At 52.8% G+C, this 16500-nt stretch overlaps 1 protein-coding gene across 1 annotated transcript in view; it reads left to right on the forward strand.

The window, feature by feature from the left end:
• Window positions 1–16500, forward strand: part of ASS1 (argininosuccinate synthase 1) — a 271201-nt gene that overhangs the window by 98765 nt on the left and 155936 nt on the right. The window contains exons 8-9 of the mRNA XM_069237057.1: window positions 4117–4187; window positions 15474–15504. Of these exons, the coding sequence (XP_069093158.1) occupies window positions 4117–4187; window positions 15474–15504 (102 nt within the window). The remainder of the gene's footprint in view (window positions 1–4116; window positions 4188–15473; window positions 15505–16500) is intronic.

The raw sequence follows: 16500 nt of genomic DNA on the forward strand, positions 1-16500 counted from the left end.
ATGTGGCTGTGTCGGGGGATGTCAAGGATGAGGCGTGCGGAGGCGTTCTGGATGCGTTGGAGTCTTTTCTGTAGTTTGACCGTGGTTCCGGTGTAGAGGGTGTTACCGTAGTCCAGTCGGCTGGTGACGAGTGCCTGGGTGACCGTCTTCCTGGTTTCGGTGGGGATCCATTGGAAGATCTTTCGGAGCATGCGTAGGATGTTGAAGCATGATGAAGAGATGGCGTTGATTTGTCTGGTCATCGAGAGGGAGGAGTCCAGGATGAAGCCCAGGTTGCGTGCGTGGTCCGTAGGTTTGGGTGCGCTGCCCAGGGCAGGGGGCCACCAGGAGTCGTCCCAGGCAGAGGGTGATGATCCAAGGATGAGGACTTCCGTCTTGTCTGAGTTCAGTTTCAGGCGGCTGTTCATCATCCACTCGGCTACGTCTTTCATCCCTTCGTGCAGGTTGGTTCTGGCGGTGGCTGGGTCGTTGGTGAGGGAGAGGATCAGCTGGGTGTCGTCGGCGTAGGAGATGATGTTGAGGTTGTGATGGCGTGCAATGGCTGCGAGGGGGCTCATGTAGACGTTGAAGAGGGTGGGGCTGAGTGATGATCCTTGTGGTACGCCGCAGATGACTTCGGTGGCCTCGGATCTGAACGGGGGGAGGCGGACTCTCTGGGTTCTTCCGGTGAGGAACGAGATGATCCACTCTAGAGCCTTCTCTTGAATTCCGATGTTGCTGAGGCGCTGCACTAGGGTGCGGTGGCAGACCGTGTCGAACGCTGCGGAGAGGTCCAGGAGGATGAGGGCCGCTGTTTCCCCGTTGTCGAGCAGGGCTCGGATGTCGTCAGTGGCTGCGATGAGGGCGGTCTGGGTGCTGTGGTTGGCTCGGAAGCCGGACTGTGAGTGGTCGAGGGATCCATTAGTCTCGAGGAAGGCGGCCAGCTGTCTGTTGACGGTCTTCTCAATGACTTTGGCAGGAAACGGGAGGAGCGAGATGGGGCGGTAGTTCTTGAGGTCGGTGGGGTCTGCTGATGGTTTCTTCAGGAGGGCGCTGAGTTCGGCATGCTTCCAGCTCTCCGGGTAGGTGGCGGTGTTGAAGGAGCAATTGATGATGTCCCGGAGATGGGGTGCGATGACGGAGTCGGCCTTGTTGAAGACGTGGTGGGGGCATGGGTCGGTTGGTGATCCGGAATGGATAGTGTTCATCGTATGGATGGTGTCTTCGGTGCTGACCGGGGTCCAGGCGCGGAGGGTGGTGTTGGGGGGCGTCGGTTGGTGGTTGGGTGCGTGGTCTGTGCGCCGAAGCTGTTGTGTATGTCGGTGATCTTGCGGTGAAAGAACGAGGCGAGTGAGTCGCAGAGGTCTTGTGAGGGGGTGATGTCGTTGTTTCCGGCGCTGGGGTTGGAGAGCTCTTTGACGATGCTGAAGAGTTCCTTGCTGTTGTGTGCGTTGTTGTCTAGTCGTTCTTTGAATGCTGTCTTCTTGGTGGTGTGGATCAGCTGGTGGTGTTTACGGGACGCGTACTTGAGGGCGGTTATGTTGTCTGTAGTCGGGTTTTTTCGCCAGGCTTTCTCGAGGGTGCGGCAGTTCTTCTTGGAGTTCTTGAGGTCGTTGTTGAACCAGGAGGCTTTCTTGCTGTTGGGCCTGATGGGATGGGTTTTCAGAGGTGCGAGGTTGTCAGCGCAGTTGGTGATCCACTGTGTAAGGTTGTTGGCTGCTTGGTTGGGGTCCGCTGAGCTGGCAGGAGGGTTCTGGCTCAGTGATGTGGAGAGCTGGTCGGTGGTGATCTTGTTCCAGCTCCTGCGGGGAGCCTGTTGTGGGTGGTGGTGAGTCGTGGTTTTTCTGAAGCTGAAGTGGACGCAGCTGTGGTCTGTCCAGTGGAGTCCGATGGAGTGGCTGAAGGAGCTGTACTTGCTGGAGGAGAAGACTGGGTCAAGCGTGTGTCCGGCGTAGTGGGTGGGGGTGTTCACCAGTTGCTTGAGTCCGAGGTTGGCGAGGTTGTCCAGCAGGGTGGTGGTGTTGTTGTCGTTGTTGTTCTCCTGGTGGAAGTTGAGGTCCCCTAGGAGGATGTAGTCAGCGGAGGGGAGGGCGTGTGGGCTGATGAAGTCTGCGATGTCTTCGCTGAATTGTGTGCGGGGTCCTGGGGGTCTATAGATGAGGGTGCCTCTGAGTGTGGTCTTGGGGTCGGTGTGAATCTGGAAGTGGAGATGTTCGGCAGCTGTGAGGGTGTCGTCGGAGTTGGTCGTGATGCGGATGGTGTTCTTGTGGACAATGGCGATGCCTCCTCCTGTCTGGTTGACGCGGTCCCTCCGGGTGATCTTGTATCCGTCCGGGATGGCGATGGCGATGTCGGGCGCGGAGGAGGCGTTCATCCAGGTTTCTGTGAGGAAGGCGACGTCTGGAGATGTGGTGTCGAGCAGGTTCCAGAGTTCCACGGCGTGTCTGTGGATGGAGCGGGTGTTAAGCAGGATGCACTTCAGGTGGTTGCTGTTGGTGCTTGGTTTGGCGGGCGCGGTGCGGGTCTGGATGCAGGAGAACTTGCAGGATTGGCAGGTGAAGGGTCCGTGGGTGCATCTTGTGGCGGCACGGCAGCACCCGGGGATCCGGCCGGTGTTGAGTGCGATGAGGGTGGCGGCTTCGTAGGTCCGGCGGGTAGGCTCGCAGCGGTGGGGGCCAGGGGGTCGGGCGCGGTCCAGGCGCGGACGGGCGCAGACGGGCTTGCCTTTGGCGCGCCGCTGCGCGGCCTCCATATGAGGGGAAGAGGGAGGGAGGAGCAGCTGGGAGGTGGGAGCGGGGCGGCCAATGGGGAGCGAGGGGGCGGAGCTACCGGAGTGTAGAGGCGGGAAACAAACGGGCGGCGATGGGGTGACGCGACGAGGCTGGAAGAGAAAAGAACACAGTAAGGGCAAAAAGGAAAAAACAATACAATACAGTGGAACAATACCAGGGGCACAGGCACTCGGGGTACAGAAGAAAGAGCGGACACAGGCACTCGGGCACAACGAAGAGGACGCTGGAGCTAGGTCACTGGAGGCGGGAAAAGGCAGTCAGGGCACAGGAGCACAGGGCACAGGAGCGAGAGCGGTCACACTGGAGGCTGTGAGGCTGTGAGGCGGTGAGGGGAGCGACCTGCCTGAGAACCAGGGTCAGAGGTCGTAGGAGGTTCTGCGTGTAGTATGGGAGGCTGCATAGGAGGTTCTGCGTGTAGTATGGGGGGCTGCATAGGAGGTTCTGCGTGTAGTATGGGAGGCTGCATAGGCAGTTCTGCGTGTAGTATGGAAGGCTGCATAGGCAGTTCTGCGTGTAGTATGGGAGGCTGCATAGGTGGTTCTGTGTGTAGTATGGGGGGGCTGCATGGGAGGTTCTGTGTGTAGTATGGGAGGCTGCATAGGCGGTTCTGCGTGTAGTATGGGAGGCTGCATAGGTGGTTCTGCATGTAGTATGGGGGGCTGCATAGGAGGTTCTGCGTGTAGTATGGGGGGCTGCATAGATGGCCCTTCATGGAATATTAGGGGGCTAGACATGAGATCCATCATGTAGTATTGGGGCTGCACAGGATATCCTGCATGTACTATAGATCATGGCTAAATCTTCCCCATGGGACAACATTGAGCATAGGACTCTTTGTAAACTAAAAGTATAGCGCCTAGCACTAAGGAGCTATAAAGACTTTTGAGTTTGGTTCCCTGCACAGAAGGTTCTGCTCACATCTTTTTGTATGTTTATCTCTAGATTAGGAGTTGAACATTTTACTCACCTGTAAATAACACCATTTTCTTTATACCTGCCTGGACATTCAAGTTATTACATGTGATTGGCTGTGTTATACGGTTTCTGAATGTCGCCCGCCTTGTCACCCTATGGGACAAGCCGTGACTGCTCGATCCCACTACCCTTAGAGAGTCGGCTTCACAAAGAAAGTCATTTGTGGTAAGGGGATCCAATGCACTCTTCTCCAGCTGGAGAACAGATTTCACCAGAGCAAGAAGCCAAGAGGGAACCGGGAATCAGGGCTGGGTGTGCTGCAAAGCGCCAAGTGTGTTAAAGGGATTCAATGCACTCCTCTTTGGGACAGGGCCTGGTGTTAGAAGGTGTGCAGCACTGACCCTCGCCATATCTGTTTTTCTCATTCTAGAAACACGGCATCCCCGTCCCTGTGACCCCCAAGAGTCCTTGGAGCATGGACGAAAACCTCATGCACATCAGGTAGGAGCTGGTGACTTGGGGGGGGTGGAGAGAGGGAGGCGCGGTGTCTGTCTGAACTACCCGGAAGGCCTAGGGCCACTCCTCACTTCATGAGTCTTCCCTGGCAGCAGATGTACTGGTATGGTGCACAAACATGGCAGAAGCGTGGGATTCATCGCTCCACACCTCGTCACCATCCTGCCTACTTCCAGCCTCCTCGCTCCTCCTTCTCACCGCCTCACTCCTTTTTCTTTCCGCTTCCTCGCTACTCTACCTTCTGGCTTCTTGTTTCCTTCTTCCGGCTAACTCGCTCTTCCACCTTTCTGCTTCCTCGCTCTTTCTTCTGACTTCCTTGCTTCTCTTTCCAGCTTTCTCCCTCCTCTACCTTCTGGCTTCCTAGCTCCTTCTTCTTCCGGCTTGCTCGCTCCTCCTTCTTCTAGCTTCCTCGCTCCTCCTTCTTCTAGCTTCCTCGCTCTTCCTTCTTCCGGCTTCCTTGCTCCTCCTTCTTCCATCTTCCTTTCTCCTCCTTCTTCCAGCTTCCTTACCCCTCCATCTTCTGGCTTCCCTGCTCCTCCTCCTTCCAGCTTCCTCGCTCTCCCATCTTCCGGCTTCCTCGCTCCTCCTTTTTCTGGTTTCCTCGCTCCTCCTTCTCGCTTCCTCGCTCCTTCTTCTTCCAGCCTCCTTGCTCCTCCTTGTTCCACCTTCCTCACTTGTCCTACTTCTGGCTTCCTTGCTCCTCCTTCTTCCAGCTTCCTTGCTCCTCCTTCTTCCAGCTTCATTGCTCCTCCATCTTCCGGCTTCCTCGCTCCTTCTTCTTCCGGTTTCCTCGCTCCTCCTTCTTCAAGCCTCCTTGCTCCTCCTTGTTCCACATTCCTCACTTGTCCTACTTCTGGCTTCCTTGCTCCTCCTTCTTCCTTACTCCTTCTTCCTGGTTCCTCACTCCTACTTCCGGCTTCCTTGCTCCTTCTTCTTCCGGCTTCCTCGCTCCTCCTTCTTCCGGCTTCCTCGCTCCTCCTTCTTCCGGCTTCCTCGCCTCCTTCTTCAAGCTTCCTCGCTCCTCCTTCTTCAAGCTTCCTCGCTCCTCCTTCTTCAAGCTTCCTCGCTCCTCCTTCTTCCAGCTTCCTCGCTCATCCTTCTTCCAGCTTCCTCGCTCATCCTTCTTCCAGCTTCCTCGCTCCTCCGGCTTCCTCGCTCCTCCTTCTTCCGGCTTCCTCGCTCCTCCTTGTTCCACCTTCCTCACTTGTCCTACTTCTGGCTTCCTTGCTCCTCCTTCTTCTGGCTTCCTCACTCCTTCTTCCGGCTTCCTTGCTCCTCCTTCTTCCGGCTTCCTTGCTCCTCCTTCCTCCGGCTTCGTCGCTCCTTCTTCCAGCTTCCTTTCTCCTCCTTCTTCCAGCTTCCTCGCTCCTCCTTCTTCTGGCTTCCTCACTCCTCCTTCTTCCAGCTTACTTTCCCCTCCTTCCTCCAGCGTCCTTGCTCCTCCTTCCTCCGGCTCCCTCACTCCTTGTTCCAGCTTCCTTTCTCTTCCTTCTTCCAGCTTCATTTCTCCTCCTTCTTCCAGCTTCATTTCTCCTCCTTCTTCCAGCTCCTTCTTCCAGCTTCCTCGCTCCTCCTTCTTCCAGCCTCCTCACTTGTCCTTCTCTGGCTTTCCCGCTTGTCCTTCTTCCAGCTCTTTACTTTTCCTTTTTCCAGCCTCCTCATTCCTCCTCATTATCGCTTCCTCCTTCTTCCAGCTTTCTCATTCCTCCTCCTCTGGGCTTTCTCTCTCCTCCGTCCATATCCTCAATTCTTCTTTCTGCTCCTAAGATGTTTGTGGTACTTCCCTGCAAGGACTGAGGGTCCTGCCACCTGGGGGCGGTGGCCGAGCCCATGCGGAGATGCCCCCTTGCAGCACAGACTGTGACTGAAGGCCTGTGCTGCTGCTCCCCTCTAAAGAGCGCCAAGCGGGGGGAGATCCCACCAGGAGCTGAATTAAATCAAAGTGTCTGGACACGTGTACCACCTGAGTAACTACAGTGACCACAATGCACCGGCACGGGATGGATTCTGCGCCTGTGATGCAGCGAAGGAACATTCCACTTAATGCTAGATCATTGTTTGTCCATACCAGACCACAAGGTGTTTAACAAGGGGAATAACAATACTGATGTACACCGAGCCTTGCAAAGATCCGACTCCAGACATGTCTAGAACTAGGGCCAGTTGTAAACCTGCGTGCTCAATGTTAGTTAAAGGCAGCTCAGTGCCATGGAGAGCTCCGTGCCACTGAGAACTCAGTAGGAAGGATAGCCCTGTGCCAAAGATAGCACAGTACCATGGGGCGCTCAGTACCACTAGAACTCAGTACCAAAGAGGGCTCAGTAGGAAGGATAGAGCAGTACCAGGGAGATTCAATACCAAGGACAGATTCTTATAATGAGGGGCTCAGTACCAAGGAGAGCTCAGTGCCACTGAGAGCTCAGTACCAAGGAGAGCACAGTACCAAGGAGTGCTCAGTAGGAAGGATAGCCCAGTACCAAAGATAACACAGTACCATGGAGAGCTCAGTGCCATAAAGAGCTCAGTCCCATTAGAGCTCAGCACCAAGGAGAGCTCAGTAGTAAGGCTAGGGCATTACCATGGAGAGCTCAGTGCCACAGAGAGCTCACTACCACAGAGAGCTCAGTACCAAGGAGAGCTCAGTACCACAGAAAACTCTGTAGGAAGAATAGCCCTGTACCAAAGATTGCACAGTACCATGGAGAGCTCAGTACCACTAGAGCTCAGTACCAAAGAGGGCTCAGCAGGAAGGATGGAGTAGTACCATGGAGACCCAGTACCAAGGAGAGATTCTTATAATAAAGGGCTCAGTACCATGTGGAGCTCAGTACCAAAGACAGCTCAGTACCATTAGAGCTCAGTACCAAAGAGAGCTCAGTAGGAAGGATAGGGCAGTACAATGGACACTCAGTGCAAGGAGAGCTACTCATAATGAAGGGCTCAGTACCATGGAGAGCTCCGTACCAATGTGACCTCGGTACCGATGTGAGCTCGGTACCATGTAGAGTTCAGTGCCATGAAGAGCTCAGTCCCATTAGAGCTCAGCACCAAGGACACCTCAGTAGGAAGGACAGAGCAGACCTGGGGACCCAGTACCAAGGAGAGCTACTCATAATGAAGGGCTCAGTCGCATGGAGAGCTCGGTACCAATGTGAGCTCGGTACCATGTAGAGTTCAGTGCCATGAAGAGCGCAGTCCCATTAGAGCTCAGCACCAAGGACACCTCAGTAGGAAGGATCGAGCAGACCTGGGGACCCAGTACCTAGGAGAGCTTCTTATAATGGAGAGCTCAGTGCCATGGAGAGCTCAGTACCAATGTGAGCTCGGTACCATGTAGAGCTCAGTTGCATGAAGAGCTCAGTCCCATTGGAGGTCAGCACCAAGGAGAGCTCAGTAGGAAGGATAAGGCAGTAACATGGAGACCCAGTACCAATGAGAGCTTCTTATAATAAAGGGCTCAGTACCATGATGAGCTCAGTACCATTAGATCTCAGTACCAAAGAGAGCTCGGTAGGAAGAATAGGGCAGTACCATGGAGGCTCAGTGCCAAGGAGAGCTACTTATAATGAAGGGCGCAGGACCAAGGAGAGCTCAGTGCCACTGAGAGCTTACTACCAGAGAGAGCTCAGTACCAAGGATAGCCCAGTACCAAAGATAGCACAGTACCACAGTACCATGGAGAGCTCAGTTCCACCGAGAGCTCATTAGGAAAGAATAGCTGAGTACCAAAGATAGCACAGTGCCATGGAAAGCTCAGTACCAAGGAGAGCTCGGTACCATGGAGAGCTCGGTACCATGGAGATGCTAGTACCACAGAGAGCTCAGTAGGAAGGATAGCTCGGTGTCAAAGATAGCACAGTACCATGGAGAACTCAGTACATTGGAGAGCTCAGTACCACGGAGAGGTCAGTAGGAAGGACATCTCAGTACCAAAGATTGCTGAGCTTCAAGTACAGTGCAGTACCAAGAAGACCTTAGTACCACTGAGAGCTCAGTAGTAAAGAAAGTTCAGTAGTAAGGCGAGTTTAATACTTTAGTATAAAGAGATCTCAGTACTAGGGAGAGCACAGTTACACAGAGAGCACAGTACAATGGAGCGTTCAGTACCAAGGAGAGTACAGAATGACGGAGAGTATGGTAGCAAGCAGAGTTCAGTCCTAAGGTGAGCTCAGTCCTAAGGAAGGTTCAGTACCATGGGGAGCACATTCCTGTGACACCGCACTTTCTCTTTGGTGCGGACTCCTCGCCCCATGGCTATCCTGCACTCTCAGCACTATGGGGGTCATTCTGACCCCGGCGGTCCGAGACCGCCGGGGCCAGGGTCGGCGGGAGCACCGCCGACAGACCGGCGGTGCCCCGCAGGGCATTCTGACCGCGGCGGTTCGGCCGCGGTCAGATGCGGGAAACCAGCGGTCTCCCGCCGGTTTCCCGCTGCCCTGCAGAATCCTCCATGGCGGCAGAGCGCGCTCCGCCGCCATGGGGATTCTGACACCCCCTACCGCCATCCTGTTCCTGGCGGGTCTCCCGCCAGGAACAGGATGGCGGTAGGGGGTGCCGCGGGGTCCCTGCAGTGCCCATGCCAATGTTATGGGCACTGCAGGTGCCCCCGTAAGAGGGCCCCACAAAGTATTTCAGTGTCTGCTATGCAGACACTGAAATACGCGACGGGTGCCACTGCACCCGTCGCACCTTCCCACTACGCCGGCTCAATTCTGAGCCGGCGTCCTCGTGGGAAGGTTGATTTGCCCTGGGCTGGCGGGCGGCCGCCCGCCAGCCCAGGGCAAATCCCAAAATACCCTCAGCGGTCGCCGAAGTTAGAATCACCCCCTATGTAATGTGGTCTGGTTATGCTGTGGAGATTCAGGACAATGGAGGGCTTACTCTCTGTCCTTAGTGCTGAAGCCTTGCATCAGAGTTATCCTATTGAGAGATTCCAACTGCCTCCTCCTGGACAAGGGATGCAGCACTGGAGGGCAATGAACATCAGAGCTGAGCACTGGAAGGCAATGAGCATCTTCATAGCTAAGCACCGGAGGGCGATGAGAATCTTCATAGCTAAGCACTGGAGCACTGGAGGGCAATGAGCATCTTCATAGCTAAGCACTGGAGGGCAAATGAGCATCTTCATAGCTAAGCACTGGAGCAATGGAGGGCAGTGAGCATCTTCATAGCTAAGCACTGGAGGGCAGTGAGCATCTTCATAGCTAAGCACTGGAGGGCAATGAACATCTTCATAGATAAGCACTGGAGCAATGGAGGGCAATGAGCATCTTCATAGCTAAGCACTGGAGGGCAATGAACATCTTCATAGCTAAGCACTGGAGCATAGGAGGGCAATGAGCATCTTCATAGCTAAGCACTGGCGGGCAATGATCATCTTCATAGACAAAAACTAGAGCACTGGATGGCAATGAGCATCTTCATAGCTAAGCAATGGAGGGCACTGAGAATCTTCATAGCTAAGCACTGGGGGGAAATGAGCATCTTCATAGCTAAGCACTGGAGGGCAATGAGCATCTTCAGAGACACAAACTAGAGCACTGGAGGGCAATGAGCATCTTCATAGCTAAGCAATGGACGGCAATGAGAATCTTCATAGCAAAGCACTGGGGGTAAATGAGCATCTTCATAGCTAAGCAATGGAGGTCAATGAGCATCTTCATAGATGAACACTGGGATCCTGGAGGACAATAAGCATCTTCATGTACAAGGGATGCAGCACTGGATGGCAATGAGCATCTTCATAGATGAGCCCTGGAACGCTGGTGGGCAATGAGCATCTTCATAGACAAGGGCTGCAACACTGGAGGACAGTGAACAGCTTCATAAATAAGCACAGGAGGGCAATGAGCATCTTCATAGATGAACACTGGAACCCTGGATGGCAATGAGCATCTTCATATATGAACACTGGAACTCTGGAGGGCAATAAGAATCTTCATGTACAAGGACTTCAACACCGGAGGGCAATGAGTCTCTTCATGGAGAAGGACTAGGGTACAGGGAGACAATGAACCTTTTCACTGAAAAGAACTTCAGCACTGCATGGCAGTGGGCCCCTTCATTGTCAAGGGCTGCAGCACTGAAGGAACGTTGACCTCTTCATAGACATGAACTCCAGCACTGAAGGCAATGGGCCTCTTCATAGACAAGACCTCCAGCACTGAAGGCAATGAGCCTCTTCATAGACAAGACCTCCAGCACCGAAGGCAATGAGCCTCTTCATGGACAAGACCTCAGGCACCTAAGGCAATGAGCCTCTTCATGGACAAGACCTCAGGCACCTAAGGCAATGTGCCTCTTCATGGACAAGACCTCAGGCACCTAAGGCAATGAGCCTCTTCATGGACAAGACCTCAGGCACCTAAGGCAATGAGCCTCTTCATGGACAAGACCTCAGGCACCTAAGGCAATGAGCCTCTTCATGGACAAGACCTCAGGCACCAAAGGCAATAAGCCTCTTCATAGACAAGACTTCCAGCACCGAAGGCAATGAGCCTCTTCATAGACAAGACCTCCAGCACTGAAGGCAATGAGCCTCTTCATAGGCAAGACCTCCAGCACCGAAGGCAATGAGCCTCTTCATAGACAAGACCTCCAGCACCGAAGGCAATGAGCCTCCTCATAGACAAGACCTCCAGCACTGAAGGCAATAATCCTCTTCATAGACAAGAATTCCAGAGCTAGAGCGCAACAGATCTCTGCGAAGATAAGGACCCCACACGGAGGGCAGTAAGTCTCTTCATCTCATAGACAAGACCTCCACCACCGGAAGCCAATGAGCCTCTTGGTAGACAAGACCTCCACCACCGGAATGCAATGAGCCTTTTGATAGACAAGACCTTCAGCACCGAAGGCAATGAGGCTCTTCATAGACAAGACAAGACCCCCAGCAGCAAAGGCAATGAGCCTCTTCATAGACAAGACCTCCAGCTCTGAAGGTAATAATCCTCTTCATAGACAAGACCTTCAGCCCCGAAGGCAAGGAGCCTCTTCATAGACAAGAGCTCCAGAACTGAAGACAATGGGCCTCTTAATAGAAAAGACCTCCAGATCTGAAGGTAATAATCCTCTTCATAGACAAGACCTCCAGCTCTGAAGGTAATAATCCTCTTCATAGACAAGACCTTCAGCCCCGAAGGCAATGAGCCTCTTCATAGACAAGACCTCCAGATCTGAAGGTAATAATCCTCTTCATAGATAAGACCTTCAGCCCAAAGGCAACGAGCATCTTCATAGACAAGACCTCCAGCACTGAAGGCAATGGACCTCTTCATAGACAAGACCTCCAGCACCGAAGGCAATGAGCCTCTTCATAGACCAGAGTTCCAGAGCTAGAGATTAACAGACCCCTGTGAAGATAAGGACCTCCCACTGAGGGCAATAAGTCTCTTCATCTCGTAGGCAAGACCTCCACCACCGGAAGGCATTGAGCCTCTTGATAGACCAGTCCTCCAGCACTGAAGGAAATGAGCCTCTTCATAGACAAGACCTCCACCACTAGAAGGCAATGAGCCTCTTCATAGACAAGACCTCCACCACTAGAAGGCAATGAGCCTCTTCATAGACAAGACCTCCAGCACCAAAGGCAAATACGTCCCTTCATAGAAAGAATTCCAGAGCCAGAGAGCAACAGACCCCTGCGAAGATAAGGACCCCCCACGGAGGGCAATAAGTCTCTTCATCTCATAGACAAGACCTCCACCACCGGAAGGTTATGAGCCTCTTGATAGACAAGGCCTCCAGCACCGAAGGTAATGGGTCTCTTCATAGGTAAGGGCTCTGGTGCTCAGTGCTGGACTTCATAGATGCATAACAAAACATACATAACATATGAAACAGAGTAGTACATAATGTAATGTAGCATACCAAAGCATAACATAACACAACATAACATAGCACAAAGTGACACATAACATCGAGGTGGAGGCCTGGCCAGCGTTGTCACCAGGGCTGAGAAGGTAGGCAGAGTGGGCTTCCTGCCCACGTGTACTCCCCCAGTCTTGGGAGTAAGCCCGCTGACAGTGACCGATCCCTCTACGCGGAGGTCGGGTGCATAGGGCCATCACCGCGAATTCAGCATGGAACACAACTTCCATAGAGCTGCAAGAGAGTATTCAATTAAATTATATTGCAAGATATATATGTAGCACTTGCAGCCCACACTTGGGGTGCTGAACTGTTTGCCTACATAGGTAGCATGCAACACCATGTATGGTCTGTGGCTGGTAGAGAATTGTCCTTGTTTTTGTTCTGTGTGGGAAGTGTGGGATAGAGGTGCACAATTTACGGTGTTCTGACAAAGTTTACTGAGCTGGTTACTGCACAGGTGAGATACTTTGTTTAAGGTCAGTGGCTCTGAGCAGGCCCATGTTGAAGGGAGAGATGGAGATCCCTTGGGATGGACTTTGATAATATTATCCCATATCTGATTGTCATTGTGAAAAGTCAGGAAGTGGCAGTAGTATGTAGCTAGTTGGGACCCGCAGTGGTGAACTAAATGAAATCCTCGGTTGGCCAGCGGCACGTGGCAGACCTCTTGGGTTATCCAAGGCCTGTGCAGTTGAAGATGGGTGGTTTATTGTCTTGGCTAGTAGAGTGCATGGTGATGGACATGGCCCACGGCAGTTTTGTCTTTTGTGAGTGTCAGAGTGTCAAGTGATATATGAGGGAGTTATTATGCAGTTTGAATGAACTACCATTGACGGCCCAAACACTGATAGTACTAGTGTGGGCCTCAAGCCTGCATTTCCTGCAGATTCCATGTCCTGCTTCTTTCCCGCCTCCTTACCTTGCCTTGTTTTAACTTATCTACCTTTTGCAATTTAACTATTTGTGGTTCAGAATTCCACCTGATTTTCCTGCTATAATCCCCTGGCTCCAGTGTATGAATGCCCACCTTGTTTACTGCTTCTTCGCATTTTCTTTTTACCCCCAGTACTCTACATCTCCCTTTTGCATTTCTTCCCCTTCCGCATGGCTTTGTCCCACCCTCTTCCATTTCGTTTCCTGTACATTTTACATCTCCTGGTATCCCATGTGCATTCTATAGTCCATCCCTGGTACCCACCTGATTCCATGTCCTCTTCACCATGCACTCACAGGCTGAGGCTGGCATCCCGTGTGCATTCTATAGTCCATCCCTGGTACCCACCTGATTCCATGTCCTCTTCACCGGGCACCCCAGGCACTCACAGGCTGAGGCTGGCATCCCGTGTGCATTCTATAGCCCATCCCAGGTACCCACCTGATTCCATGTCCTCTTCACCAGGCACTCACAGGCTGAGGCTGGCATCCCGTGTGCATTCTGTAGCCCATCCCAGGTACCTACCTGATTCCATGTCCTCTTCATGCACCCCATGCACTCACAGGCTGAAGCTGGCATCCCGTGTGCATTCTGTAGCCCATTCCAGGTACCCACCTGATTCCATGTCCTCTTCACCATGTGCCCCATGCACTCACAGGCTGAGGCTGGCATCCTGTGTGCATTCTGTAGCCCATCCCAGGTACCCACCTGATTCCATGTCCTGTTCACCATGCACCCCATGCACTCACAGGCTGAAGCTGGCATCCCGTGTGCATTCTGTAGCCCATCCCAGGTACCCACCTGATTCCATGTCCTGTTCACCATGCACCCCATGCACTCACAGGCTGAAGCTGGCATCCCGTGTGCATTCTATAGTCCATCCCTGGTACCCACCTGATTCCATGTCCTCTTCACCATGCACTCACAGGCTGAGGCTGGCATCCCATGTGCATTCTGTAGTCCATCCGTGGTACCCACCTGATTCCATGTCCTCTTCACCTTGCGCCCCATGCACTCACAGGCTGAGGCTGGCATCCCGTGTGCTTTCTGTAGTCCATCCGTGGTACCCACCTGATTCCATGTCCTCTTCACCATGTGCCCCATGCATTCACAGGCTGAGGCTGGCATCCTGTGTACATTCTATAGTCCATCCCAGGTACCCACCTGATTCCATGTCCTCTTCACCGGGCACCCCAGGCACTCACAGGCTGAGGCTGGCATCCCGTGTGCATTCTGTAGCCCATCCCAGGTACCTACCTGATTCCATGTCCTCTTCACCGGGCACCCCATGCACTCACAGGCTGAGGCTGGCATCTCGTGTGCATTCTATAGCCCATCCCAGGTACCCACCTGATTCCATGTCCTCTTCACCAGGCACTCACAGGCTGAGGCTGGCATCCCGTGTGCATTCTGTAGCCCATCCCAGGTACCTACCTGATTCCATGTCCTCTTCATGCACCCCATGCACTCACAGGCTGAAGCTGGCATCCCGTGTGCATTCTGTAGCCCATCCCAGGTATCCACCTGATTCCATGTCCTCTTCACCATGTGCCCCATGCACTCACAGGCTGAGGCTGGCATCCTGTGTGCATTCTGTAGCCCATCCCAGGTACCCACCTGATTCCATGTCCTGTTCACCATGCACCCCATGCACTCACAGGCTGAAGCTGGCATCCCGTGTGCATTCTGTAGCCCATCCCAGGTACCCACCTGATTCCATGTCCTGTTCACCATGCACCCCATGCACTCACATGCTGAAGCTGGCATCCTGTGTGCATTCTATAGTCCATCCCTGGTACCCACCTGATTCCATGTCCTCTTCACCATGCACTCACAGGCTGAGGCTGGCATCCCATGTGCATTCTGTAGTCCATCCGTGGTACCCACCTGATTCCATGTCCTCTTCACCATGTGCCCCATACATTCACAGGCTGAGGCTGGCATCCTGTGTACATTCTATAGTCCATCCCAGGTACCCACCTGATTCCATGTCCTCTTCATGCACCCCATGCACTCACAGGCTGAGGGTGGCATCCCGTATGCATTCTCTGAGGCTGGCATCCCATGTGCATTCTCTAGCCCACCCCAGGTACCCGAAGCTTACGGCAGCTGTGGTGCACTTTGTGAATTGTTCCCCACATTATCCGGCTGGTTCACAAAAGTGTTTATTAGTATTGTGGGCAGTGCCCAAGGAGTACACTTTTATGCCCTCTCACGTGCCTTTGTGAATCAGCCCCAAAGCATCGAACACCCTCTCAGTGTAAGTGCAAAGAGGGCCTTGTGCTCCCTCTGGGTACGCAGTGTACGTGAGTATTCCCAGAATACTCCTACTATATAAAGTCATGCACAGTACACAGAGGAGTACTACAGGATACTACAGGATACTACTGTTTGTGCTACACCCAGTGCTGGGAGGAAGATGGCCCCCCTCTTAAATAATTCTTCTTTTCTGCCCTTTTTCACAGCTATGAAGCTGGCATTCTGGAAAACCCCAAGGTAATGTGTTTTTTTTTTTATTAAGATTGGAGTTCAGGAAAGTAAAGTTACACTCTTGTTACATCCTGCATGTAGAATGAGCATTCAGATGTTGTGATTTATACTGAAAACAACCTCCATGGGCAGCACATTGCGCACAAGAGTATTCCAGCAGGTTAGCACCGCTTCTGCCCCTCGAGGAGCCCAACTTAACACAAAGAGCAGCTTTTGCTCGGTTGCAGTGTGTGGTAACACAAAGAGCAGCTTTTGCTCGGTTGCAGTGTGTGGTAACACAAAGAGTTGCAGTGTGTGGTAACACAAAGAGCAGCTTTTGCTCGGTTGCAGTGTGTGGTAACACAAAGAGCAGCTTTTGCTCGGTTGCAGTGTGTGGTAACACAAAGAGCAGCTTTTGCTCGGTTGCAGTGTGTGGTAACACAAAGAGCAGCTTTTGCTCGGTTGCAGTGTGTGTTAACACAAAGAGCAGCTTTTGCTCGGTTGCAGTGTGTGGTAACACAAAGAGCAGCTTTTGCTCGGTTGCAGTGTGTGGTAACACAAAGAGTTGCAGTGTGTGTTAACACAAAGAGCAGTTTTTGCTCGGCAGCAGTTTGTGCTAACACAAAGAGCAGGTTATTTTTGCTAACACAGAGTGCAGTTTTTGTTGCTCTGCTGCAGTTGTGCTAACAGAAAGAGCAGTTTTTGCTCGGCCGCAGTTTGTGCTAACACCGAGTGCAGTTTTTTTGCTCAGTTGCAGTTTGTACTAACTAAGGGCCAGATGTATCAAAGGGTTTTACCCATTCTGTGTCTATGGGAAAATGCGTTGTTACATATGGCCCTTAAAGAGCAGTTTTTGCTCAGCTGCAGTTTGTGCTAACACAAAGAGCAGTTTTTGCTTGGCTGCAGTTTGTGCTAACACAAAGAGCAGTTTTTGCTCTGCCCCGGTTTGTGCTAACACAAAGCGCAGTTTTTTCCTTGGCCGCAGTTTGTGCTAACACAAAATGCAGTTTTTGCTCAGCCGCA

This window comes from Pleurodeles waltl, chromosome 6 (assembly GCF_031143425.1).
Source record: "Pleurodeles waltl isolate 20211129_DDA chromosome 6, aPleWal1.hap1.20221129, whole genome shotgun sequence".
Lineage (NCBI taxonomy): Eukaryota > Metazoa > Chordata > Amphibia > Caudata > Salamandridae > Pleurodeles > Pleurodeles waltl.